Source organism: Desmodus rotundus, chromosome 8 (assembly GCF_022682495.2).
Source record: "Desmodus rotundus isolate HL8 chromosome 8, HLdesRot8A.1, whole genome shotgun sequence".
In the NCBI taxonomy this organism is placed as follows: Eukaryota; Metazoa; Chordata; class Mammalia; order Chiroptera; family Phyllostomidae; genus Desmodus; species Desmodus rotundus.
Genome location: NC_071394.1, coordinates 104267625 through 104293638, shown reverse-complemented (window position 1 = coordinate 104293638; position 26014 = coordinate 104267625). Strand labels below are relative to the sequence as shown.

Genomic DNA, 26014 nt, shown 5'->3' with positions numbered 1-26014 from the left:
TGTCTCCTGTTATCAAGAGGAAAACACAGGCACACACATACTAAGAAAGGTACCACATCTCTCATTAACTCTATATTAGGGTCTCACGTACACATTTACAAACCTGAAATTCACCTTTTACCTGGTCTCATTGGTGGACTGGACCCCATAAATCTTCTCTGGGTGGAAGCTTTCTGCTGGTTTAGTCAAAGCTCTGTTCTAGCATGGCTTACCTTCGCTTCAGATCAGTAGGAAGAGGTCCCATCCAGTCTCTCTGTGAGCAAAATCTTCCCTTCTTCATATTCAGCCAGGTTCCTTCTGCTAAAGTAGTGTCAACTTCGCCATCCTTCAGGGTCCAGGCTATCTCAGAGGAGTCTCTAGCCTTGCTCCATGCCTTCCCTCAGCCCTGTGCCCTGCAGGCCTCCCTGTTTTATCATGAACTGCACTCCATGTCCAAGGTGCCTCTGATCCCCTTTGCTCCTTCTACTGCTCCTTCCTCTCCTCTCTTGTCCCCTGCTCCTCCCCACCCTTGGTTTCTGCCACTTCTGAAGCTCCCTTCCTTCTAAGCCCACCAGTTCCTCCTGTTCCTTGCTTTCTCTCTTCTAATGTCTGCTGACCCTCTCTGCCCTGCTCTGCTCCCTCTGTGAACCTCAGACAGAGCTGTTTCTTAGGCACCTGCCCCTCCTTGTGGGAAGCAGAAACCATCTTCTCAGGCTATTCACCAGCTGCACCCTTGTCCTTCCTTGATCTTGGTGCCTTTGCCAGCTCTTCCTCACATGCTAAGCTGCCTGTTGCAGTCCCTCACTTTCCACATTGACTCCTTAGACAAGCCCAGGGAAAGCTCAGCTCAGATGGGGTATAGAACCTGCTCCATACGAGTCAGACTCTTTTCTGCACTGATCTCTGTGGCACTGAGCATGGGTGGTCCATCCTCCCTGTGAGACAAGGGACAGCCTCTCCCCAAGGGTGATCTCTGTGAGCACCTGGCCCCATGGCTCATCCAGAACCTGTTGGGGGAAATGAGGCACGGCCCTCATGTGCTCTGCAGAGGCTCTGTTCCCCTGGGATGAATGTTGGTCATCCCCGGTCACTGTGGAGGCATTATTCCCATACGTTGTTGTCTCAGCCACAGCCTCCATTCTCACTGTATTCCCAGGAGAGAGCATCCATTGTAGCTAAGATTATCCATGCTGACATCTGTAGGGCTTTTTCTTTCACAAAAATTTAACCTTTATTCCATGATATTATGCTGCCCATTGGAGCCCTGTCTTCAGCCGTGCGGGCTTGGAAGGGGTGAAAAGATCCTCTCTAGAGCTCTCTCCCTCTCTAGTGTGGCAAGATTCTTCTTTGAACATGGCAGGAAGAATGCAGGGCTTGGATTCAAACTGTGCTCTATAAATTTGGCCTTCAGTGTCCTCATCCATGCAGTGGGGTTTGTGAGACTTTGTGAACCCCATGTGATGAAGTAGAAACAAGCCCCAGTGTAAGTCCTGCCCTAGCTGTGGCTCACGTGATCGTTGTGGCTGCTGCCTCATGTGCTCTCCAGGTTCTCAGAATCCACACCCCATGGTGGCAAGACACACACAGCTACACGCTTTCAAGGCTAAAGGGTAAAAAAGATCCTGTCTCTCTGCCTGTTCCTGGTCACTCCAGACCAGGAAACAATAAAGCAGAAAGCCTCCAGAAGCCCAGGGAAAGCTGATATTCACACAGGAAAGTTGAGGGCCGTCATGACAGGATCATCATGAAAGACTTTTAAAGAAAACTTTTCTGGAGAAAGCAGGGGAAAAGGCAACTGGGATGATTGTGTCCATTGAAACTGTGGTTCTCCCACTTCACGGGGCACAGAAAGACCTAGAGGGCTTGTGAAAGCGCTGACTTCTGGGCCCCGCCCCCACAGGTTCTGATCCACAGGTCTGAAGTGGGGCCAGGAAGGTGCGTTTCACACAAACACCATGACGACGCTGCCGTGACCAGTCCTGAGCCGCACTTGGAGAACTGCTGCATTGAAACTGCATTAGGGGGCATGTGTCTACTTTCCAAACTTGCATTGTGAGAAAATGTCAATTGCCTTATTTTTCAAATATCAAAGTAAGTCTGACACTGAGTGTCTATCCTGTAAAGCAGGAAGAGAAAGTGTAATTCCTGTCATCTGACAACTCCTCTGTTCCCCAAGCCCAGAGCAGCATGCTTTGCATGACCCAGAGCCCCCGTGCCTCTGGCCCAGCCTCACCTCTGACTGAGCAGGCAGGTGCCCAGAGACCTGGAGACAAATGCAGGTGTGGGCTCTATGCTGCGGACACCCTCAGTCTTGAGATTCTTCTACGCGGACAGCATCAAAAACATGCAAAGGAACACCTCACTCATTTTCACCATCATGGTTATCGGTGAACTGGAGGCCCAGTAGACTGGGGTTTGAACTCAGAGAGGGTTTTTTCCATCACATTTGTTTAGTCCCCATGTTTTCTAAGTAAATAAGCCTTAAAAAAATGTCTTTCAGGGTGCCTAAGGAGGTTACCTGTGTCTGGGATGTAGAGTTCTTTTCTCTCCAGTGAATTTTCCTGGGAGTCTTTCAAAGAACAGGAGCCACAGAGAAAAGGTGGAGAGGGCCAAAGTGCCAGCCTTAGGGGCCCCTCCCCTTCTTCATGCCCAGTCCTGAGCCAGACCTGCATGGGAGGAGTGGGTGCTACAGTCAGATACCCCGTTGGAGAGGAATAGAAGACCTGCACCATTGTTCCCTGAAAGAGCAGGGGACCGAGGGCAGAGCTGGGAGCACAGCCATCTCTCATCCAGGCTGCCTGGACTTCCTGTCCCACCAGCAATGCTAGGTACGGCCCTTGTAGGGGACAGACTGGTTCATGGGACTTTTGTGGACAGGAAGGCTCTGTGAACTTTCTCCAAAGCCTTTAGTAGGTAGTTGCCATCAACGACACACACACAGCACATGCATATATACAGTACAGTACACACTCATACATGCACGTGCATAGGCAGGGACACACAGAAATACATCCACACACATACACACACACAGGCTTCCCAGGAACAGACATGTGCAGGCACGAACATTAAGTCAGTACAGGGTAATGGCTGGGCTTCTTCCTTTCATCACCACTGAGAAGTGAGTTCATCTGCTACTGAACTATTTGTAGGCTTTTTTTTTTATGGTGTATTTAGTACTTGAAAGGTACAAAGAAAGCAGGAGACTGTGTCAAGGATAATCCTTCCTGCAAGCTTCAGGACAAGGCCACTCAATCTGCACCTGGCAGGTCCACTCCAAGAAGTTGCTGCTGAGTAGGTTGAGCCCTGTACCTGAGAGGTTTCAGCTCAGTCTGGGACCTCCAGCCTTCAGAATGGGAAAGGTTGGCTTGCTTCCCGTCCAGGGACCCCAGGTCCAGCTTTATGTCTCCCCACAGTTCCTGATGGTTTTTACATATAAATCGTGCTTTCCTTCCCTTTCTGATCCAGGGCTTCCCTCATGAGGCCATTTTCAAATTATGATTTCTCTTTCTTCTTTCAATCATTGAGCTTGGGTAATAGGCTATCTCTTGGGTGGATGGGAAAGTGAAGAGGAATGAAGACAAGCAAGGGAAAGAGGGGGAGAGCCTTTAATTGCAGCCAGGATAACGAAGTCCTGGTCCCCTGGAAATTCTTCTGTAGCATTAATTAAGTTGAGGGAGGAATAATTCAAACCTATCCCATGCTCTGCCATTCAAATAATTCTTCAGGCAGTTCTGCCTCCTCCTTCCTCTGCTATGTCTCCCTGGGTCACTTTGTCACCAGATGCTCAGTTAGGGATATCAGGCCCTGACTGAAAATGCCCTTTTGAAAAAGACTCAGCATAATTATTATTAGTAAGGCCAGTGTATTATTAGCATGAGTGAGATCAGGATGGGATTTCAGAGTCTGAGCCCACTCGTGCCCTGAGGCCTGGAGCAAAGCATGGGTCAGGTTTCTCAGAGAGCACATGTCTCTGCTCTGAGCCTGGTGTGTGGGGGCAGGTGGGCAAATTCCTCCTCTCTACATTCCTAGCATCATGTAGTGGGGACCAGCCACCCTGGGGCGGGCTCATGCAATGCCTCTACTAGCTATTCTCCCAGCCAACACATTTATTGAGCACCTAGTATGTGTAAAGAAGCTCCTTGCATTTCCTCCCTAGCAAAAAAAAAAAAAAAAGGAGTAGGCATTAAACGACTAATTATGCAATTAACTTTGCAATTACAATTATTAGGTGCTATGGAGAAGCATTTTTCAAGGACTCTGAAGAAGCAATATCTGGGCTGAAACACAGAGGTGGCAGGGAGTTAATTAGGGGATGAGTATGATGAGTGCCTCCTGGGAACTGTTCCAGAGCTGGACACAGACTCTGCTTCCTCAGAGAGGACAGAGTGGGAGGGAGGAGAGTGCTGGGGGAGCTTGTGCTCAAGCACCTGGGGATGTTGGGAGACAAAACAAGTAGGGGTGAGTCATCATTGAGGTGTAGGGACTGTGTGAGTAGCCCAAGTGGGCTCACAGTAGCTTTGCTCCAACCTATGAACTCCAGGGCATAGGCAGAGAGGAAGAACCAGAAATAAGTATCCAGATGCAAGTCCTCAGGGACTAGAGGAGGAGCCCTGTGAGGAAAGGTGAGGGCCCCTGGTTGGAAGCCCTCATAGCAGAGGATGGCAAGCCAAATTTCACCTTCTCAATTGAGGTTCCAATGAGAGTTAGTCAAGAGGTCAATGAACCAATTAATCAAGGGACAATGATTTTGTGTAAGAGGCGATGACCTCTGTTAGAGTAAGAAATTAAACTTTATTTGTATTTACTATATTGATTAGCAGTAGTATCTATAAATTACTTATTAAGATACAGACTTATTTTTCAGATTGGGTGCTTAATAAATAAAAGTCTGAAACCTTAAGCTTAAAGTAAAGAGAGATCACTTTCAATTGAGGTGAGAGAAGGGGATAGAGTAGATTCCCAAATGTTTGGATATGAACTAAGTGGTAAAACTGGGCACATAAAAGGTACTCAGGAAGAGTTAATAGGATGAATGGATGGGTGGTGGGTAAATGTGTCAGGTTATGAGGGCTCAGAGGCTGAGGGTTTCCAGAAAGAAGTAATAGTCTGGTTAGCAGGAAAGAAGCCACAAAGTACCAGGTATGCTCACTGGATAGAAGCAAGCTGATTTGGTTGGTTTTGGGAAAAAAGTATGCAGGCCAATAAAATCATGGTATGTTTGCCCTGGAAGAGCCCTGTTATCAGCTGAATTGTGTTTCCCACAAAATATATGTTGACGTCATAACCCCTGTACCTGTGATGAAGATGACCCTTATTTGGAAATAGTGTCTTTGAAGATGTAATCAAGTTAAAATGAGATCATACTAGATGAGCATGGACCCTAAAACCAATCACTAGTGTCCTTATAAAGAAAGGGAAAGTGAAACAGAGAAACACAGGGAGAAGACGACCACGTGATGACAGAGGCAGAGATTAGGCTGATGTAGCTACAAGCCAAGGAACATCAAGGATCACTTGAAAACACCAGAAACTACAAGATGCAAAGAAGGATTCTCCCTTACCAGTTTCAGAGGGAGTATGGCCCTTCTAACTGATTGCTTTCAGACGTCCAACCTCCACAACTATGAGACAATAAACTTATTTTGCATTAAGCCATGCAGTTCATGGTGCTGTGCTACAGTAGCCCCGGCAAACTCACACAGGTCCACAAGTCCAAGTGACCGGCTGCATCCCCATCAATGGGCAGATGTGAAGTGAGTGGGCAGTCAGACTATAAAGGATGAAGACATAATATGGAAGGTATTGGATGCGCATCTGGAATTTACCCAGGATTCAGGGAAACCTAACTGCATAAAATATTAAAAAAGTTAAAACAAAACAAAGAAAACACTTTGAAGGCAATGCTCCTACAAAGATGCCACCCCACTGAACTCAACCAACAAAGTGTGGACTTCACTGGGGTGGCATCTTTGCAGGAGCATTGCTTTCAAAGACCTATGACCATAAGAGGTTACATTAAGGGACTGCTCAGGTTTTGAAAGCCCTGACCAGCTTTGAGAAGCTGGGAGTCTTTGCAAAACTCCCTTTAGTCCTAAGGAGTCTTGTGAATTGTTAGGAAAGTTGATACAGGGGGTGGAGGTGTTTGTCCCAAGTACCCAGCCAAATAGGGCCTGCAGGAGGGCTTGGCCTAGGGAGCCCTAGAAGGGAATGAGAACCTCCTCACAAAAAGAGGCCTGCGTGCCTAGAGAATCTCTAGAAGGAAAGGCGTTGATCCCAGAAAGGGAAACCAAGCCCTTCAATCCAGCCCTCCCAGAGCATACAGAAGCAAGAGCAATTTAACAAAGATCCTAGAAGCTCAAAACCAGCTCTATCAAGGCTGAGCATTTTACACTTCCTCTGGGAGAGCTGAATTCAAAAATCTGAAGGCAGCAAAGGAACTCTCATGCAGTGCAGTTTACTAGAAGAGGGAGGCAGAGGGTAAGGGGGAGAGGAGAAGAGAGAGCTGAGTGAGGGAGGAAGGGAAAGACCAGGAGGATAGCTGATCAAAGGCCACTCTGCTGCATGCTCAATCTGCAGATGCTCTGGCTGCACAGGGGGATGTGTGGGGAGGATTTGATCTGAGGGTTTTATTTTAATCTTCCCACAGAAACATTCAAGTAATCCCTTTCCTTGTGAGAAAGTAAGAGAGTAGGAAACAGGAAAAGAAGAATCTCAGTGAAAAGATCCATGTAGACTTCTGCTAATATTGCTCACTTAGAGACTACATGCCATCTGGGTGTTTGATAAAAAGAAAAAAGGCGTAAAGTTCAAAGCCATGGATTCAGTTTATGAGTTGCAAGCTGCTCGCCTCTCCTCACGGCCAGCTCTTTCTTTTGTCGGAGAAGGATTATTTTTTTCTTGGTCAGCAATAACTATCTTTTCAAAGTGATCATCAGGTCTCCATTCTTTTATTCTCTAGTGGTCAAGGAGCTGAGCAGTAGGGAGACGGAAGGCAAAGTGACCCAGGTGACAAGAGCAAGACTGACCTCTATTTATTAATCATCTGAAAATGTTCTATTAAAATGCAAAACTGTGCCTAGGGCTGACCCAGCAGCTTCATATCTTGCTACTCCACACCAGTTGGGATGAGGATACCTGCTTTAGTCCAGGCATATTTTCCGATTTACTCTCTATTAGAGGCGTATGTTTTGGGCACATACTCCAGGGCTCTGGCCCAACATTTAGCCAGGAGGAGTCATAAGACCCTGACCTGAGGCCCCATTGTTTTTGAAAACTTTCCCTTTGGAAAGGAATTTGGCCCATATCAAGGAGCATAGAGAATGGCAGAAAATCCAGGGAGACCCCAGCCCAAATTGCCAAGCAACGTGAGTTCATGTGCTTTTAAACCAACATCACCAATAAAATGGTATGAAATAGCTTTTGAAGTAGGTATGAAGTAGTTGGATTTTCTACCCTGAGAAGTTAGAAAGGAAAAGATTTGGTCAGGAAATGGGGGAGGGTAGGTAGGATGAAGTCTGATTCCTTACTATCATTTTAAGATAGTTTATGTTCCTCCTAAAATGGTTTATGCTTTCGCACAAGCCATGGTTTTATTATCCAAAATAATGATTAGCATTCCACAATAGTTCTCAGTATTAGAAAATTATTTTCATAAGTGAATAAGACACTATCATTTAAAACCCATTATTCAATTTTGGGGGTTGTTTATTTGTATAGGCCTTTAATACCCATTATCCTACAAATAATCATTATCTTCAATGACAAATACACTAAACTCATTCTCTCCTTGCTTTATTTTTCAATGTTTTTATCACATTTCCAGTCATGTAGCATAACTTGGTTCAGTAGCTCTAACAACAGATTCAATAACCAGAACTTCACAGTAGATAATTTCGAAGGTGGTTCCCTTAGCAATTATAAAGACAAGGCTGAATTTTGAGCCCCAAAACATGGTTTGAACCCTGACTCTGTCAATTATTAACTTGGGGCAAGTTACTTTACCTCTTTGAAACTCCATTCCATTATCTGTTTAATGGGAATAGTATATTATACTTGATCTATATCACATGATTATTATAAAAATCAAAGGAAAAATTGTCTTGAAAGTGCTTTAATAAACTTCTAAAGTTCTATAACAATGTAATAAAAAGTTACTATAAAATCTGATGAAATAGAATAAACTATTCTAGCTCTTAGCAAAACATTTTACTGGATCCTGGGGAGGGGGGGAAATCAGTTCCAACAATATATAATATGTCAAATATAGTTAGTAATGAGTGGGACTAGTTCCTTTGGGTTACTATTCAAGTGGCTCCTAATATAAAATTTAAACAATGGAATGTAAAGAGCACAAACTTGGGTGGCAACAACACTGAAAGCTAAGCCCTTGTTCTGCTATTAACATGTTACTTTTATGAGCCTCAGTTTTCTAATATGCAAAATGGGGATGAGAACCCATCTCTTAGTATGACTGTAAAAATTGAATGATATTAAATATGTAAGTGCCCAACAGAGAAGTTGGTGCCTAGTGGACACTTGATAAATGTCCAGTGGCTGTCATCTCCCCGAAAGTGCCTCTTGAGAATGGGCATGGAGGTATAGGCTGCTCTGTGACAGTGCCTGTGTGAGTACAAACTCACACAGTATACGATTGGCCAGTGGGAGAATGAGGTCAGCATATTGTGGAAGTCTTGTGGTTCTCATAGGATGTTTCCCCGGGGGCATTTATGTTTTGAAGCAATCAGGGCAAGCTTTCTTACAATGAAAGAGAAAGCCTTAGCATAATGAGAAGACCTTAAGAAAACGGTTGAACGTTTTCAACCTTTCAGAAAGACCTTTCTTTAATACAAATAGTGGCCCATTTAGTGGTTTCCAAAACCACTGCATTTTCCACTCTTGTTATCTGGTGAAACTAAGAGTAAAGATGAGGAAACTATGAAAACATTTTCCTTTATGTTGCATTTTCATTTTTTCACAAGGAAGTCTATACTCTGACTCAGATTTTTAACACTGATGAAACTAATCTCTATGATATGTGAAGGCCCCATAGGACCTGCAGTGTTTAGGCTGGGAAGAATCTGATGCACTGGTGCAAATGCAGGTTGTGATTCACCTGTGCTGCTAGTTGTATTAGGATCGCTGCGTTTCGTTACATTCTGAATGGTCTTCTCCAAATGTAAATTTCCCCCAGAGGCTCTGATATGTAATTCTGCAAATTTTCAGAATATGAGGCTTTTTGCAATGTGTATGCAACATTATAACAGAAGGGCCTCTATTAGGAAATTAGAGTTCATTCAGTCACCTTCAGGGAGCATACACTCCATTTAGACATAATAAGTAGTCGAACCATCAGTAGACCTAACCATTTGAGACAAAGATCAAAATTACAACAATCCTGTTAGAACATACATGTGAATCAAAAGAAAGGAAAATATGTGGGTTCAGCCATTGTATGTGAGTCTCCAGAATGCCTCTCCCTCTGTGTGGCCAGTGCTTTCCTTTCCATGTCCTGGAGTTTATAGGAATAGGGTCAGGGCACTGCTGGGGTGATGGGGACACCTAGCTAGGCTCCAGGCCACCACCCTACTTCACCCACAGCCTCTCCTCTGCTTTAGATATTGAGCTTTTTCTAAGGTTTCTTTCCAAACAAGGGTTTTGCCATGATGGGTACAGGACTTGCAAACTACAGGACATCAAATGTGATCACAGTAGGTCATTTTATGTGTCAATATTTCTGTCCCCAATCATACTTTTTCCAGACCTATAAGAGACTGTACAAACCTTGCTCAATATTGGTCCTTAAAGAAGATTCCAGAGAAATTTCATTACATTTTAGGAACTCCAAAGCCAGGGTTCTATCCATATTACATTTTATTTACTGTCTACGTTTGAAGCCCTGGTAAAGATGTCTTGGAGTTCTCCTCATTGGCCTCTCTATAAGAATAATGCCATTGTTTGGTTTGAGAACTTCTTTAGTTACCTGACAGATTGAAAAGGAGATTTTTAAAAACATATTTATTTGGATAAAATTTCAAAAACTGGGTACAATTTTTACTTTTGTTGAAACCATTTTGCATTAGAAGTTAATGTCTTCCAGGACCCGCAGGGTAGGATCAGCATTGTATTCAGTTGTCACGTCTCCTCGGTCTCATTCAGTCTGGAACATTTCCACTGTCTTTCTTTGTCTTTTATGACACTGACATTTTTAAAGAACATAGTCACCTCTTTATTAATAGAACGTTCTTCCTTTTGGGCTTTTCTGGTATTCCTCGTTATTAGATTCAGGTCCTACATTCTTGGTCGTAATCCTACATCAGTGATGTTTTCCTAGGATATCCTATCTCAAGACACATGATGTCCATCTGCCTCTTGTTAGTGTTATTAATTTTGACCACCAGACCAAGGTTTAGTCCACTTCTCCAATGTAGATTTACATACAGTACATACATATTACATATCTTTTTCTCTTAGAACTGAGAAGCAGCCTGTGGGAAAATAGGCTGTGTAATATCCTGCTCTTCATCAAAAAATTTCCCCTGCTTTTCGCATCCATTGATGGCTCCTCTCTGAACCCATCTGTATTACTATGGCTGCAAAATGATGTTTTCCAACTCCAGCCACGATGTCAACACTTGTCATTGACAAGGGAATATTTTGGATGGTTCTGTAACCCAATAAAATGTTTCTTTGTCCTGCTTGGAAACTCAATCTATTAATATTCTGAAGATCACATTCTCTTTGATTTTTGTCTGAAATGTTTTGGAATAACCTTTGGACAAAAACACTAAGATTCTCATCTGTTCCTAGGTTGCCATTTTTCTGTTTTATGCTATGGCTCTTCAGATCTGGTCTTATTCAATCACTATTCTCTCTGCCCACACCTCTGATTTAAACGGTCTGTGATTTACTAGAGGGGAGGGGAGAGCATGATGGGAGGGAAGCAGACAAGCTCCTTTCAGCCCCACAGCTATGCTGGGCTTTTGATTCCTGTTTCTATGCCCTCATGCCTGTTCTGCTCCAGAGCTAGGAGCCCCCCACCTGTCCTAATCGCACCTGACCTTTGACATGGGGAGTAAAATCCAGCCCTGGAGAACCCAGAAAGGCAAAAGTCCTATCGGCCTTGGGATGTACTGTTATAGGAGATTGGAAGTCCAGCATCTACCTGACCAAATGGCAAGGCTTCTGCTTTGCTGTGCGCAGAGGCCACTGATCTTGGGAACTTTTCAGGGCGTCTCTTGACCTGTGATTGAGGATTATCTCCTGAGCCTGTTGGGTTCCTAGGCAATAGTGGCTATGGGTTCCCAGGCCTTGGAAAGCCATGACTGGTAGAAATGGGAATTGGTTATTTTGCGTAGTGTGGAGGCCTAGAGTTCACCAGGCCCAGCCAAAATGGGTTCTGAACCCTCTGAAGAGGGGGAGTCTTTGGACGTCAGCAGGAGATGTTTCCATGCTGCTTATAATTCCAGAAAATTCTGAAGCACAGGCCCCACAGTTCTAGGCAGAGTTTCAAGGCTGTGGCAAGATCAGGAAGGCCTCAAGTCTAGTGAGTGGGACTGGTGATAACAGCCACTAAGAGGCCTCCGGGAAAGTCTCAAGTCCAGGGTTGGAGGAGCAGAAACTGAGGGGTCTCTCTTTCCTACTGTGAAGAACCTGGCTGCCTCTGAGACACCCATGTGGTAATCCATCCCTGGGCTCCCACGGGCCCAAGAGGGACAGGCGGGGAGGCAAACACCAGGGGTCTAGACCCACCAGGTTGAGGAAAAGTTAGGTCTGAGAATGTGGGAGTGACTCCAGGAGTTGGTTTTCTAAGAAGTGGCAAAACATGTAAATCCTAAATTAGGTCAGAAAATAGATCAATGGGGAAGAAACAAATAACATATATCAGCATTGGCTAAAGTCTGAATCAAGCTGGGTCTCCCAGCACACCCCAAGAAACGGTTCTGTAGCGTAGGACTAGGCAGGCCAATAGAATCCAAGGCCAAAAGCATGAGACATTGGGAACAACCACAGGCAGCTGGGCCCACGATCCAGCCTCCGCCAAGCTCTCAACACCTGCACTCGGTTTCACGTCAGCGCCCTCCTGCCAGACCGCTCAGCTGCTCCTCAAAGCCTCTGCCATCCTCCTATGTTCCAACCCAGCCCTGTGTTCTTCTCTCCCAGCGATTGGCTTGGTTTCCTCTTTTATCACAGTGTCCCCGAGCTTTCACGTGCTGCTCTGTAACTGTTGGTGGAGTGAATAAGAAATGATTAATGAGTGATAAACACATCCCTGGAATCTGCGACACCAAGTAAGAGAACAGTCAGTTTAGAATGGAGCAGGAGCCCGTGTACCCAGGAAGCAACATTACTGTTCCAAGCAGCTGGATTCTCCACAGTGAGAGGAAGAGACCCTCAGTTTCTGCTCTCCCAACCCACACCTGGCCCTTTCCTGTGGCTCTTAGTGACTGTTGTCACCAGCCCCACTCACCAGACTGCGGCCACTATAACCTCCCATTCCCTCTCCCCATACCTTATCCCAGAACAGACAGGTAGAGAGGGGCTTATTGGTCCAGCCAGAAAGGTTATCCCATCTGAAGAAAGGGACCTAAAGAAGTTTCTAGAATGCCATAGGTAAAAAAAAGTTATTATGGTTTTACTTTAAAAGCAATGCTCAAAAATATCAAAATATAAAAGTCTGTTTAACGCAATAACTAAAACATACTCCATCTGCTTCCACCTTCCCAATTCCCAGAAGTCACCATCTTTAATAATTTGATGTGTTTCCTTCCCAGCTTTATTGAGTATTGTGTGTGTGTTTATTTCGATATAATTTTATGGCCCCAAAAATGGTCCCATGCTATACATACTGATCTGTTCATCGACTTGTTCTGTTACTTAATGATGTATCATGAATATGACCTTTTCCCCTCTTAGTACCTTACTTCATGCCTTTGGAGACTTTTGCTGCTGCCCGTGGGTCTCTCAGGCTCTTCCTCAGGCATCCTTAGTATGAATGAACTGGAGAAACTATATAACAAGCTCTTTGGGGATGGCCATTAGGTGACTTCTGATGTATTATTTCAAACAGTGCTTCAATGAATATTCTTATATAGATGTTTGTGTATACTTGTATTGTATTCCTGTAAAAGAAATTTAAGAAGAAAATTTGCTGGGTCAAAGAATTGCATGTTTAAATTTTTCAAAATAATTTCAAACAGTGAAAAGTTTCAAGAATAGGAATGATACAAATACCATCCATATAACCTTTTCCCAGATTCTTCACCTATTGTTATCATTTTACCCCATTTCTTTATTCTTTGCCTGCTTCCCACCCCCAAGTATTTTTTCTAAACTCTTGGAAGATGTTGCATCCATCATGGATCTTCATCCCCCATATACTCTGTGGATTTCCACATCTCCTAAGTATAGGGATATCCTCTTCTGTAACTACAGTACAGCTAACAACTTCAGTGATTTACCATGGATAAAATAGCTTATCCCATCTTCTGTTTCTATTCAATTTTAATTAATTCAGAAATGTTCTTTTTAGCACTTTTTCCTTCCAGTACAGAATCTAGTCTAGGATTAGATATTGCATTTTGTTACCATGTCAATTTAGTCTCATTTAATCTGGAACATTTCCAGACTATTTTTTGTTTGATGATATTAACTTTTTAAAGAATAATGTCTCCTTTTTAATGAAAGCTTTCTCATGTTGGGTTTGTCTAATCTCTCTCCTCAGGATCAGGCCCAGGTTACACATTATAAATTTGCATAAATGACCAGTGTGTCCTTCTCCAGGTAGCACATCAGAGGCACACGATGTTCATCTGCCCCTTGTGGTGATGTTAAGAATTGCATATTTTAAATTTTGAGTGAAAATTGTATTTCCCAAAACCTTTTGCCAGCTTGTACTCCAGCCACAGTTTGTGGGGTTTCCCCATGTCCTCATCACCCTGCCCCACCACACACACACACACACACACACACACACACACACACACCCCACACACGCCACATTACCGTCAGTCTGCTTCACTTAGGCCTTCACTCACACTGTGCTTGTTGATGCTTTGTTTTAAAAAGAAACCAATGAACGTTTTCTCTCATTTCACTTGGAGGCACACCTTAACATTCTTCTCTCACAACAAGTGTACCCCAAACATCAAAAATGTGGCAGACTCACATGACTTATTATACCCCAAAACTCACTGGTACTTGGACAGTCTGGGGGTGACAATGGCACAAGTATAATGAGACCCTTGCCTGAGAGTTTGGGGCTCCAGGTTCTGTGAAAGTAAAACTGAAGCCAAGTATTTCTTCTCCTTTGGGAGATAAAAGGTGTCACCTGCCCTTCACACACACGGACACATGTCTCCATTTTTCGTGCTTCTTCTTTCCTGTTACCCACTATGGGGAAAAGGCAGCATAGACTTTGGAATGGAAGGACCTGGTGTCAAGTGCCCCTGCACCTGTTATAAGATGTGGACCCATGGCCACTCTCCTCTCCTCCTTAGCTCTCAGGGTCCATAAAACAAACCTCAGAGTACCTTGTTTATGTCACTGATGGGGATGGTACACAGGAAGGAGCTGGCGGCCTCCCTGGATGGTCTTTGGGGCAGGCGCTGCCCCTCCCTGGCCATCCCTCACTGCTGCCAGAGACCAGGGCTCCTGCAGGGAGGCAGGCGGAGCAGGCTCACTTGCACATCTCACACTCCACCAGCATTAGCTAACAGCTCCTCATCCGCCCCTCTGAGATAATTAAGCATTATTATCCTTATTGGCAGGTGGAGACAGTAAGACAGAGTGGTTAAGTGACTTAGTTATAACTGCTGGGATTGTTCGAGGGAGAAAGCATGCCAAAAAGGAGGTGTAGTTCAGGAGGCTAGAAAAGCTTAAGCTATTTAATGTGAATGATTATTTTTAAATAGCAGTTGGAGGGTGGGGGCAGGAAGAGAGACTATAAGTGTGGCTAGTGGACATTGGTAAGGCACCAATAATTACACCATGAATAAGGAATATACCTGCTATACCTATTAGAAGTGTCTGTCAGATGCTTACATTGCATGAAGAGGAAGGAAAAATATTGAAGGCTGTAGTCAACTCAGGACAATGGAAAAAACCCCATGAGCTTCCCACAGAGCTGGACAGAGGTCTCTGAGATGGCCAACATCCATCACAGACAGAATCTAGCTGATCCAGCAACCCCTGCCTCTCACTGCCTACTGTCAGGAGCCCCTGCCAGCCACATTGCCATGGGAGGTGTGGCCCTACCTTAAATTCCCAGAAAGCCCCAGTGTCCTCCTGCATATAGGGACGTGAGGGTCATGGGACATACATGGGCAAAGGTGGGAGAAATATCATGGCCTATCGACAAAGATAGGAGTCACAAGGACATGGGGACAAGTATTCACCTGCCCTTCACACACAGGGACACATGTGGGAAATCCTGTGGGAGAGTTTAGGGGTCACTGGCTGAAAAAGGAGAGAAATGTGGTCCCTTGGGGTGGGCCTGGGGCTAGGAGCAGACAGCAGTGAAGCAGTAGCAACGAGGGACTCCAGGAAAAAGCACATTTCCTGACACATTCAGAGAAGGGAAGAGGAGATAGCAGGGTGACCATATAGCCTCTTCCTCAACCCTGCCCATCCCCTGTTCTCTGGTCCTCCCTGACAACCTTGTCATCCAAAGGACCTAACGGCTCATCCTCCCACCACCTCTCCCCCGGGGATGGGGAGTTTTTGTTTCAGCAGCAGAGCAGACACCTCCTTGCCCGCCAGGTCTCTGATGGGTACTGGCTCCCTCTGTAGGCAAAGTGCAGAGACTCTAAAGCCCATCATCCAGACACTCTCACCAGGGGCAGACGTTTCAGGACTGATAGGGAGGCCCAGGCCTGGGCGATTGCACAAGGAGAGGCCAAGCCTGAACCATTACTGAGCTGATTCATTGTGAGACTTCCCTGGACAGTGCCCTCCTCAGGGCAGAAGCGGTATTGCTCCGTTTCCTTCCACTCCCCCTGCCCTGGCGCAGAGAGCACACCCACTGCCTGCCTGTCAAATGAATGAAGTCTGCCAGTGAATTATTTAGCACTGTCTCTCCATCCTTTCTTTTTAATTATAAACTCAAGATGTGCTGTATGATAAAATAATAATAAAGCCCACGTTTCAGCCATCAGGGGCTATTTTGAGGGTGAGGAATAAAAGACAGCTGTTTGCCCTGACAGTGTAATACAGAGAAACAACGTCTGTTTGGTTGAACAGGGTTTTTGTTTTGTTTTTTTTTCCCCCAGCTGGGAAACGTCACCGAATGGCCTTTCTGTTCTTCACACATGAAACACACACTATCATCCGCATATTTTTAGTTAATTTATGTCCAAATAGGCTTTTCTCTAGCTGCTGGAAAATGATGTTTGGGCTGCAATTACCTTCCGCAGCATCTTACAGCAGGGTTTCAGAGCCCACGAAGCTCAGGGGAAAGGCAGCAAGGACCCCACTGACTGTAAATCTCTGCATTTGTAGTTATTCAAATCACATATTTTATTACTAGTATGAAATACATTGTGCCATTCATTTTGGAGGAGCAGCTAATGCTTCAAGAAAAGCTTTGAAAAACATTCTGTTTAGAAACAATTTTGTCTACAGCCAATGCAGTGTGTCTTTTGGGGTTGTCTTTTCTCCCAGCCCTTTTCTGTTCTTTGTGCTATTTGCATGACAAATAAGACCATCCTCTCCAGGAGCTCACCTGCTCCTACAGCCTGTTTCCCACCTGAAGTTCTAATTCTCTGTATGTTGCATCATAATCCTTAGCATAGTAATAAATTACAGTGTCACCATCAAGATTGTGGCTTCTGGAAAGAAAGAAGCAGCAGGGCCAGATGAACTCTTTCGGAAGATGGAGAGACTGTTTTCATGCAAATTCCTGGCATCCTGGGGAACTAGGAACAGCCTCTTTATTATACAGAGTCAGTTGCGATCCAGCAGCCAGAAGCCATTTCCACTGGCTGTTAGAAGCCGGTAGCATTTGGAGAAAGATAACCTTTTAGGCAGAAACTTTTTTTCCTTCTTGGCTGATATGAGCCTTATCTGGAAAAATCACTTGACGGATCAGGTTGAGGAAAATGGGTCAGTGTGCTTTCAGAGTGCTTTTAAATGGAGACATTCATTCGGAAAGACCTTCTTAATTTAACACTCAGAGCCACGTTGGACCTCTCAGTCCAAGGCGGTGGACAGTGACTGGGGAGCAGGAGGAGGGCGTGTCCCATGGATACACCCTGAGGGCAGGGCCATCTGTGTCTGAACTGTTTACAAAGGGCAGAGCAGAGCCCCTGTCACTGTCAGATGCCTCACCAGGGCTGATCAGCCTTGTAGCCAGGGTGGCCACTGCTCTGAGGGGAGAGTCCACAGCCACTCCAGAGGGATATTTGCTGTGCAAAGTGGACTTCATTCTCCCTCCATTTCCCTTGGCTCACAGATATACTTGATGGAAACTTTGATGAAGCCAGTCGCTGACTTTTTCCCCCATGATCTGGAGATCTTTTGAGCTTTAGTGCAGTGTTAGCAAGTATTTGCCATATGTACCACCACCCAGTCCTTTACTCTGGGTAGACATCGCTCATCAGTCACAATACTCTTCCTTGCTGAGTCCAGAGGAAGCCTCAGAATCCTTCTAAACCCAGCCACTAACAATGACCAGAGTTGCTATTCAAGATGAGACCTCACTCAGTCTATGACTTATGCTTGTTGATCTATGGGTTTCTTAGCATGGATACGTAACTTACAACTCACTTATCCTGGGGTTGATCTGTGCCAGTGGTTCTCAATGTATGGGAAGCATACTAGGAATGTGTTAGAAATGTAAATTGTTGAACCCTATCCCAGAACTCTTAAATTCCAAAGTCTGGGTTATGGCCCTGTGGTGGGTGTTTTAACAAGCCTTCCGGGAGATTCTAATGCACACTCAAACTTGAAAACCACTGCTCCTGGCCAGTGGTCATGACTAATGACTTCACATTAGGATTACCTGAAGCATGCTAAAACCTACCAATGCTTGAGTACCACTCTCAGAGATTCTGAATAAATTAACTTCCCCAGTGTGACTCCAGTGGGCAGCCAAGCTTGAGAAGCACCAGGCTTGGCTTTCTGGGTATGCCAGAAAAGGGGTATTGACTCTTGTCACTCTTCAGCCACCTAGGCTTGGAGTGGCCACCTGGCCGGGGCATGGCTGGTGGGGTTCTGTCGCAGGCATGTCAGGCCTCTCCCTCGAGGGGGAGTAGAAATGGCAGGCCCTGCATCGGAGTTGCCTTCTGACTGTTGTCCTCACTACCACATCAGTGGCCGTGACTTTCTGCCTGGGTCTGATCAACAGCCCTGAGGAAATGACAGAGGCCTCTGTGGTTTATCTGCAGGGCTTTGACCTAAATGTTGGGGGTGTCCCTCACTCCTGAATCCCACTGCCCTCTAATAGTAGTTCATGGTGAATGTGCCACCTGGGAATTTAACAAGAGTATTTTCAGACTAGTGCCTGATAAAATTGTACATACTCAATGTATTATTTTCCCAAGGCTGCTGGAACAAAGCACCACAAACGGGGGGGGGGGGGGCTTTAAACAATGGGAATTTATCCTCTCATAGTTCTGCAGGCTAGAAGTACAACATCAAGGTGTTGGCTGGGTGATGCTCTCTCCTAAGCCCTCAGGAAGAATCCATTCCATGCCTCTCCCCTAGTTTCTGGTGGTTGTTGTCAGTCCTTGGCATTTAGATGCATCATTCCAGTCTCTGCCGCCGTCTCCATATGCTATTGTCTTCACATGGCTGTCTTACCTGGATTCCAGTCATTGGACTCAGGGCACACTCTAAATCAGTATGGCCTCATCTTATTTGACTTATATGGCTTATCTTATTTGGCTTATATCTTCAAAGACCAAGTTTCCAAATAAGGTCTCATTACTGGTGTAGGAGGATAGAACTTGAACATATCTTTTGGGGGCATACAATATTATATATAAATTTTTATTTAATAATAACACTAATATTTGGGGTGGGTTACACATAAATACATATTTATTTATTTATTTATACATGTAAGCATGGCATAATGCTCTCAGTCATAAACCTATCACTTTAAGGGGATTCCTCATGCACCATGGTCCAATGTTTGACGGACAGCTCCGTGATCACCGTGCTCCATATTCATGGAGGTCTGGACTTGTGTTGTGTCCCCCATGGACTCTTTGTCTCACTTAAGAAGGCAGAGAAAAGTATGGTAAAAATGCCCAGGCACACAGAGTGTTACCTTCATGGGTATCTCTAGGATGAGTAACTAGCAAGGGGAATCAGTCCTTTGCTTAGATTTTGTCCTGTAAAACTCCACAGGTGAGTGGGTTCTAGAACCAAAGCTATAATATGTGCTTATGTAATCTCACTGTGGCAAGACACTGTGAGCTGGCTGGGTGGCATTGGGGACATCCATTGCTCCTTGAGAGTGGGGCTGAGTCTTAGCACCACCACATCCCCAGCAGGGTGTTGGGCAGAGTGGGTGCTGCAAAGATGCCTGTTGCAGGCTGGCTGAGGTTGAGAGACTAAAACACCTCTACAGAGACCTCCACCTGCTGGCAGGTGTGGGCGTGGATTATCAGCAGGTAACACTGAAGATGGCTGTGCTAGAATTAGTCTGCTACTAGATACCCTCTTTTTGTTTATCAAATTACATGCACACAATCTTCATAGTTTGTCTTATACCTGAGTTAAGGCATAATTACTCTGAAGCAGTAGATTTCAAACTTTTGGAAAATTCCTCATCAGCACAGCCATTCAATACCAAGCTGTATGTGGAAGGTCAGTGTATGAGGTCATTTGGAGCTCAACAGTCCTGATGGTGGTGAGGTGCCTCTCCCTCCTCTTCCTCCTCTTCCTTTCTCTCTCCCACATACCCCAACAGTGACCCCCCTGCCTCAGCTCTAAGGCAGCCTGGTCCCTGCAGAATGCAGACCTTCAGACCATGCCCTCAGCATCCTGGGGTGAGCGAGGCAGGGGACAATGCTCAGCCCCTCTTTGCCCATGTGGATACAGATTCCTTCTCAGTGGGCTCCGTCTCTTCCTCGCCCCAACCCGTTGAGAATTCTCCCCTCATGTTTATTCCCATGCAACAGTGCAAACCGCTCCTCTATGCCCCTTCCTCATGCCATCAGGTGAGGGCTGGGGACTACTAGAGCTCTCTGCAGTCAGATGAATGTGGTGGCCTTAGGCCTTCTGGTCCCAATTTCTCGTCTAGTAGGAGGACTTCCCTCACCAGCAGGAACCCTGCTTGCTGCAATACCACCCACTTCCTTTTCTCCTAGTCCCCCCGTATGGGGCTGGTCACCATCCTCTAAATTAATAGAAATTCTTTCACATAATTGAAGGCAAGTTAAATGATCATCACTGTAATTACCTCTGAGCATTAGAAGACAAGGCAGATGATATAATGCTTAAAAGCTGGGAGGAAAGTTTAAAACTCCCAGAAGGAGAGCACCTGTCCCCTGTCTCTGGCCTTCCTTTGGTTCTGCCTCAGAGGTCAGCAGCCCCTGCTCCCTTGGCTGAGTGGGAGAACTGGTCATGACAAGCTGTCACATGCCTGTCCAGGGACGCTGTTCTCAAAGGCTCTGGCACCTGCTGGAATGGGGGGTGGCAGTGACAGGCCCAACTCCGTGTTCAGTGAGGCCCAGCAGCACGAGGTGGCAGGAGGGCTGAGGCGCCCCGCCAGCGGGCCTGGCAGAGCCACTTTGCATGCAAGAGGGAGCAGCTCAACAGCTGTCACTGTCAGCCCCTGGGGTCTGCTCCAGGCTTGGCAGAGAAGACACCTTCAGCCTCCCAAATCGCCTCTTCAAAATTCAGAAGAGCCTCACTTCATCCACCCCACCCCAACCTCTCTCTCCAACATACACACACACACACACACACACACACACACACACACACACACACGTAAGCCCTAATGGTCTTTTACTCTCAGACCCACACAGCCAAGTTTTCTCCTTGCCTCTCACTCTGACACACATATTGATACGTTCTCACACAGAGCCCCCTCTCATTCCTTCTCTCCCCACCCCCCACCTTCATGTATTCACTTGCTCACGTGCACATACAGTCACACTAGTTAAACTGCTCTTTCCTACCTCACCTAACCCAGGTATCACGAGAGAACTGAAAGCCCGCTCCCCCTCTCCTCTGGGCCAGACCCTCCCCAGGTGTGGCAACACCCTCTCCCCCGAGGGCGACATACAACCTGGGGCCCCCAAGCTATTGGCTTCTTGCCCCCATGTACTTGACAACTCTTGGTTCACTGGGGGTATTTCCCACCTTTTTTCCCAGTCATGAGTACCATGTAGATAAAAGCAGTAAATTCATTCCTGTTCTGAGGGGTGGTGAGAACAGCATGTCCTGTTGCTGAGCAGCTCAAGCCTGCTCTCCAGGCATTTGTCATGTTGCTGGTTGCTGGCATTTGAGCTGAGGACATCTCCCACCACAAAAACTGACCATGGTCCCCGGGGGAAATCAGGACTGTCTTTTTTGCAGAAAGCTGGATGTGTGCCTAGGGAGGTCCAGCGGACCTCCTTTCTTCCTCCCAGACCCTGGGTAGGAGTCCAGATAAAAATACACTGCCATTTGCTCTTTTCTCTCTCCCTCATGCTTAGATTAACCACTTACACGTTTTTAAGGTATTTTAGCTAAAGTCCAACATTTATCTCTGGGGTTTGAAGAGATCGTGCAAACGGTCAGAATAAATATAGCCTCCTTCAGCTGAAAGCACGAAGGCAATGAGAAGGGAGCAAGGGAGTTGCAGGTTGCATGGATTATAGAGGCAGAGTCCAGACTTCGAAAAAGGGTCGTGGGAGTCAGATCCTGGTATTTGCATGAAGAATTGAATATGAGGAGCATATTTGTTCAAGAGAATGATGAGTTTTGGAGGGCAGCCTTGGCCAGTGCCCCCACTTTACCGTTGTTAGTGGTGTCAGTTTCCTGCAGAGTGCGCCCTGCCCTCTACTCGCCTCCCTTTACTTCCCCTTCAGAATCCATGCTTTAGCCGCCCTGGCTTCCCGGCAGTGACTGTCCTCTCCCTCACCCCAGTATCTGCATGTGCTCCTCTACCTGGACTTCCCCTCTCTTCATTTTGCCTGATTAACATCTACTTGTCCCCTAGGACTAAGCATAGTGGAATAGTAGTTAACATGCATAGTGGTTACCCTCTATCTCAGGCCCTGTCCAAGCACTATATGGACGGTAACCCACTTAATCCTCACAACAACCTATGTAGGTGTGTTCATCATCCCCATATTGCCACTGAGAAACCAAGGCACAGAGAGGTTAGATAACTTGTCCCAGTCACACAGGTAGAATGGAGCAGTACTGGCATCCACACTTGTCCAAGGAACTGCTCTTCTGCCTGCTCCTGGCCACTGTTCCTGGCCCCCATCCTGTGTTGGGGAGTCTCCTCTGATTCTCAGAACACCTTGTATCCCCCTCAGCCTCACCCTCATCACTTTTCACCTTGTTAACAATACATTTTAAGTTTCTGTCCTTTTGCCTGCCTTCCCATTCCCTGTGCAGCCTGAAGCAGGTTCCCTGGCTGGCTTATCTCTAGGACACCAGCTTCTCAGAAGGGCCTGGCACACAGAACTGTTCATTGCCTATTTGTCAATAGGGCAAATGAATGAATGGGTGGGGATCATCTGGTAGGTAAACACAATAGGCCAAGGTCTGGCAGACAAACTAAGGGCCAAGCAGAGACCAAATGGGAAATTTCAGGGTGGGTTTGCAGGGCAAGAAAGAGGGGGCATAACCCCAAGAACAGCCTGTTGGAAAAGTGTATGTCCAGCCTCCAGATGCTGACCTCTATGGTGGAGCAGGGAGGACAGCAGGCATCTCCAGAGACCTTGCCCAGGTCTGTCCACAGGCTGCAGAGCAAGGAAAATCTCCCCAATTTTTTGTTTGTTTTGTTTCCTCCTCACCCAAATTGTGTGGCTCACATAGCCAGTCTCACATCGTGTGGATTTTTATGTTGTTGTGCATTTATGACAGTTGCACTCTCCTCCCACCCAACAGTGACGTTAGGATCAGCACATAGGGAACTAGGAGCAAACAAAGCTTCAGTAACAGCTGTTGCCTCACAGGTGGTACACCCACATGGGGCGTGAGACCAGCACAAGCCATGCAGATACTTCTAGAGCAGCTCAGGTGCAGTAATGGGGGGCCGCCGGTGGGGCACGGACTCTCCCAGCTGTCCTAATTCAGGAGATATGGGAGTAGAGGGGTGGAAGGACCTGTGTGCTAAGTTTATTTTCATCTGCCTTCAGCTGGACACCTGGCAGTTGGGCTGACCGGCTTCTCCTTCTTCCAGGGAGGGAAGATCCCCGTGAGATGGACTGCTCCAGAGGCCATTGCCTACCGCAAGTTCACGTCTGCCAGCGACGTCTGGAGCTACGGGATTGTCATGTGGGAAGTCATGTCATTTGGAGAGAGACCTTACTGGGATATGTCCAACCAAGATGTGAGTGTCAGCAGCACCTGGTTGCCACAAACCCCCATCCAAGGGACCCCACAGGCGGTGGTGTGCCAAGCCCTCCTAACTGTTTCTAGCTTCAGACTTCATAACCTGAACTTGAGGGGTTCAGGGCAGGCAATCCAGGGACCCAATGTTTGAAACAATCAAAGAGCCCAGCATGTAAATGTGACAGTCCCAATGACTGCAACCCCTTAATGGTGCCCAAGACAACCCAGGAGACAGTGGGCTGGTCCTGAATGGCTGCGGACCGTGAATAGGTCAGGCCCAGATAAATCAGGCAACTCTTCCGTGCTGCAGAGCAGCCAGCCTGTGTGTTCTCCTTTCACCATGCGAGATGGAGCGGAAGCAGCGCTGGTCTGGGGGCAGCTTCCAGGCCGCTGTGCCTCTGGGACTCACCCCTCAGCTTTAAGGATTGGAATTCTAAAGGGACCCCTTTTTTCCTGAGAATCCACTCTTCTGGGGGCCTGTGTCGCCTATCAGTAAAGGAGGAGTAAGAAAACCTCCCAAAGCTGGTCAGATTCAGACAGGCCACTGGAGTGGGACCCTGTCTGTGTGACAGTGTCAACACCTGCTCCAGGCTGCCCTCAAGGAACAAGGGTGGGAAGAAAAGACAAGGGTCATTTGAGACCCTTTAAGTAGGGGTATTGGGGGTAGTCCAGATGGGATCTTTTGCTCCATGATTACTAAAATGTTGGAAACCTTTTGAGGATGACTCGCTTTGATAAAGCCCCAGTCAAGAGTCCTGCCTGGATTTCCGCACTGTCCTAGACCCTGGGCTGTTCCCCAGGACCCATTCTTCCTTTGTATTTTGAATACATGTGCTTCCCTTAGAACTAAGAGGATTTCCGTTTGCTAAGCCTGCATAGCTCTATTATCTGCTTGCTCTCCCTATACCCTTGGCGGGGCAGCGGGGGGCGGGGGGGCGCAATTATTATCTTTCTCAACTTACAAGAAAAATAAAGGCAGGGCTGTTCTCCACTCAGACCTCCAGGCAGGGCACCCAGCCCCACTGGGAGCACCTCCATGCATGGGTGGACTCCCAGGCACTGGTAAATGAGAATCAGCCCTCAGCCAGCCCTCTGTCCAGCTCGAGGTTTAAAGCCATGGCAGTTGCCCAGAAGATTGAGAGAGGTGGCAAGCTAGGAGTCCAGAAAACACTTTCCAGGGAGACAAATGAGGAGCTGGGTGCTGCTATGACAATTTGCCCCACTCCCGAAAGCAAAGTGGCTTCAGCCCAGATGGGTGACAGGGCTGCCTCCTTAACCAGGTCTCGGTGCCAGCCATGTGTGGCATCTGGGTCCTCTATTATCTGTGATTATCCACGCTTCGCCTCTGCTCCTGTAGCATGTCGAATCAGTAAGTATCGGAATTAATGCCGAGGCTGCTTCACGAAATCAGTTGCATGCTGGTTTCGTCCATAACATCAGCTAGATGAATAATAAATATTAGCCAGAGAAAGCAGACCCATTTTGTCCTGCCCAGAGACTTTAATCCGATTAAGAACAATTCAGCACACACAGAACAGATTGTGAAACTGTCTGACAGGCAAGATTTGACATTCAAGATATTCTCAGCAAATGCATTTACCTACGCTGAAAACAAATGGAATTTCTCATATTAGACTTCCAGGATTTCTAAGTCATTTATACAACAAACACCCGTTGTATACTAACTGTGGCAAAGTAGGATGCTTGCTGGTAATACTCGTGGAGGGTTTACAGTCCAGCGGCACATACACAAGGTAGTGGGACATTTGGATGGAGGAAGGCTTCCCATGTATTTGCCGCTTGAGTTGGGTCTCAAAGGGAATAAGAACATCTGCAAAGGAGGAGTTCATTCCAATTTTGTTGTATTTCTCCCAATAAAGCCCCTAAGCACTGTCCCAAGTGCCATGCTGCTGTCTGTGGAGGGTGGGAGGTGACTTTAGCCCATTCAGAACACATCTTAGGACCTGGCCTGAGAGACAGCCAGGAGGGGCTCCCAGCTGCTTGGCTGCAGCCCCTCTCATCAGAAACCACAAAGGTGGTGGCAGTAACGGGTTTTACAGATGACAATTGAAGGGCTTTAAGAAAGAGAATTGCAGAGGCAAGTCGGAGTGCTGGTAATTGGGCTTCCGGAGCCCAGGAAGTTCTTTGAACGTGTATAGAGAGTTTGTCAGCCAGAGAGAGGACTTGGAAGTTCTGCTGCTTGGATCTGATTGACAGAGATAATGAGAGTGGCAGAGTGGTGGAGAGAAGCTGCTGTTCTATTGAAACATCAGAGCTTAACTTAACCCCCTCTGCCCTGGTTCCTCCGCTGCTCTGAGCTCCTCCACTTCACTCTCCAGGTACTGCCCACTGCCCAACTCGCTAATGGTAAATGCATGGATGTTTCAGGGCAGCCTGGAGCCTCCACTGAGGACAGCAGGGCAAGGGGAAGGACTCTGCTTATTTCCCAGAGGAGTGCCAGTCACTTCATCAGGTGCCCGAAGCACCTGGGCTTAACCCACACTCTCCTGTTCCCACCCAACACCCACAG

General features: G+C 46.5%; 1 protein-coding gene across 3 annotated transcripts in view; it reads left to right on the top strand.

The window, feature by feature from the left end:
- EPHB1 (EPH receptor B1) overlaps positions 1 to 26014 on the top strand; it is a 421654-nt gene that overhangs the window by 384435 nt on the left and 11205 nt on the right. For all 3 annotated transcript variants that reach the window (XM_053930212.1, XM_053930213.1, XM_024565783.4), the window contains one exon: positions 23333 to 23482. In XM_053930212.1, the coding sequence (XP_053786187.1) occupies positions 23333 to 23482 (150 nt within the window). The remainder of the gene's footprint in view (positions 1 to 23332; positions 23483 to 26014) is intronic.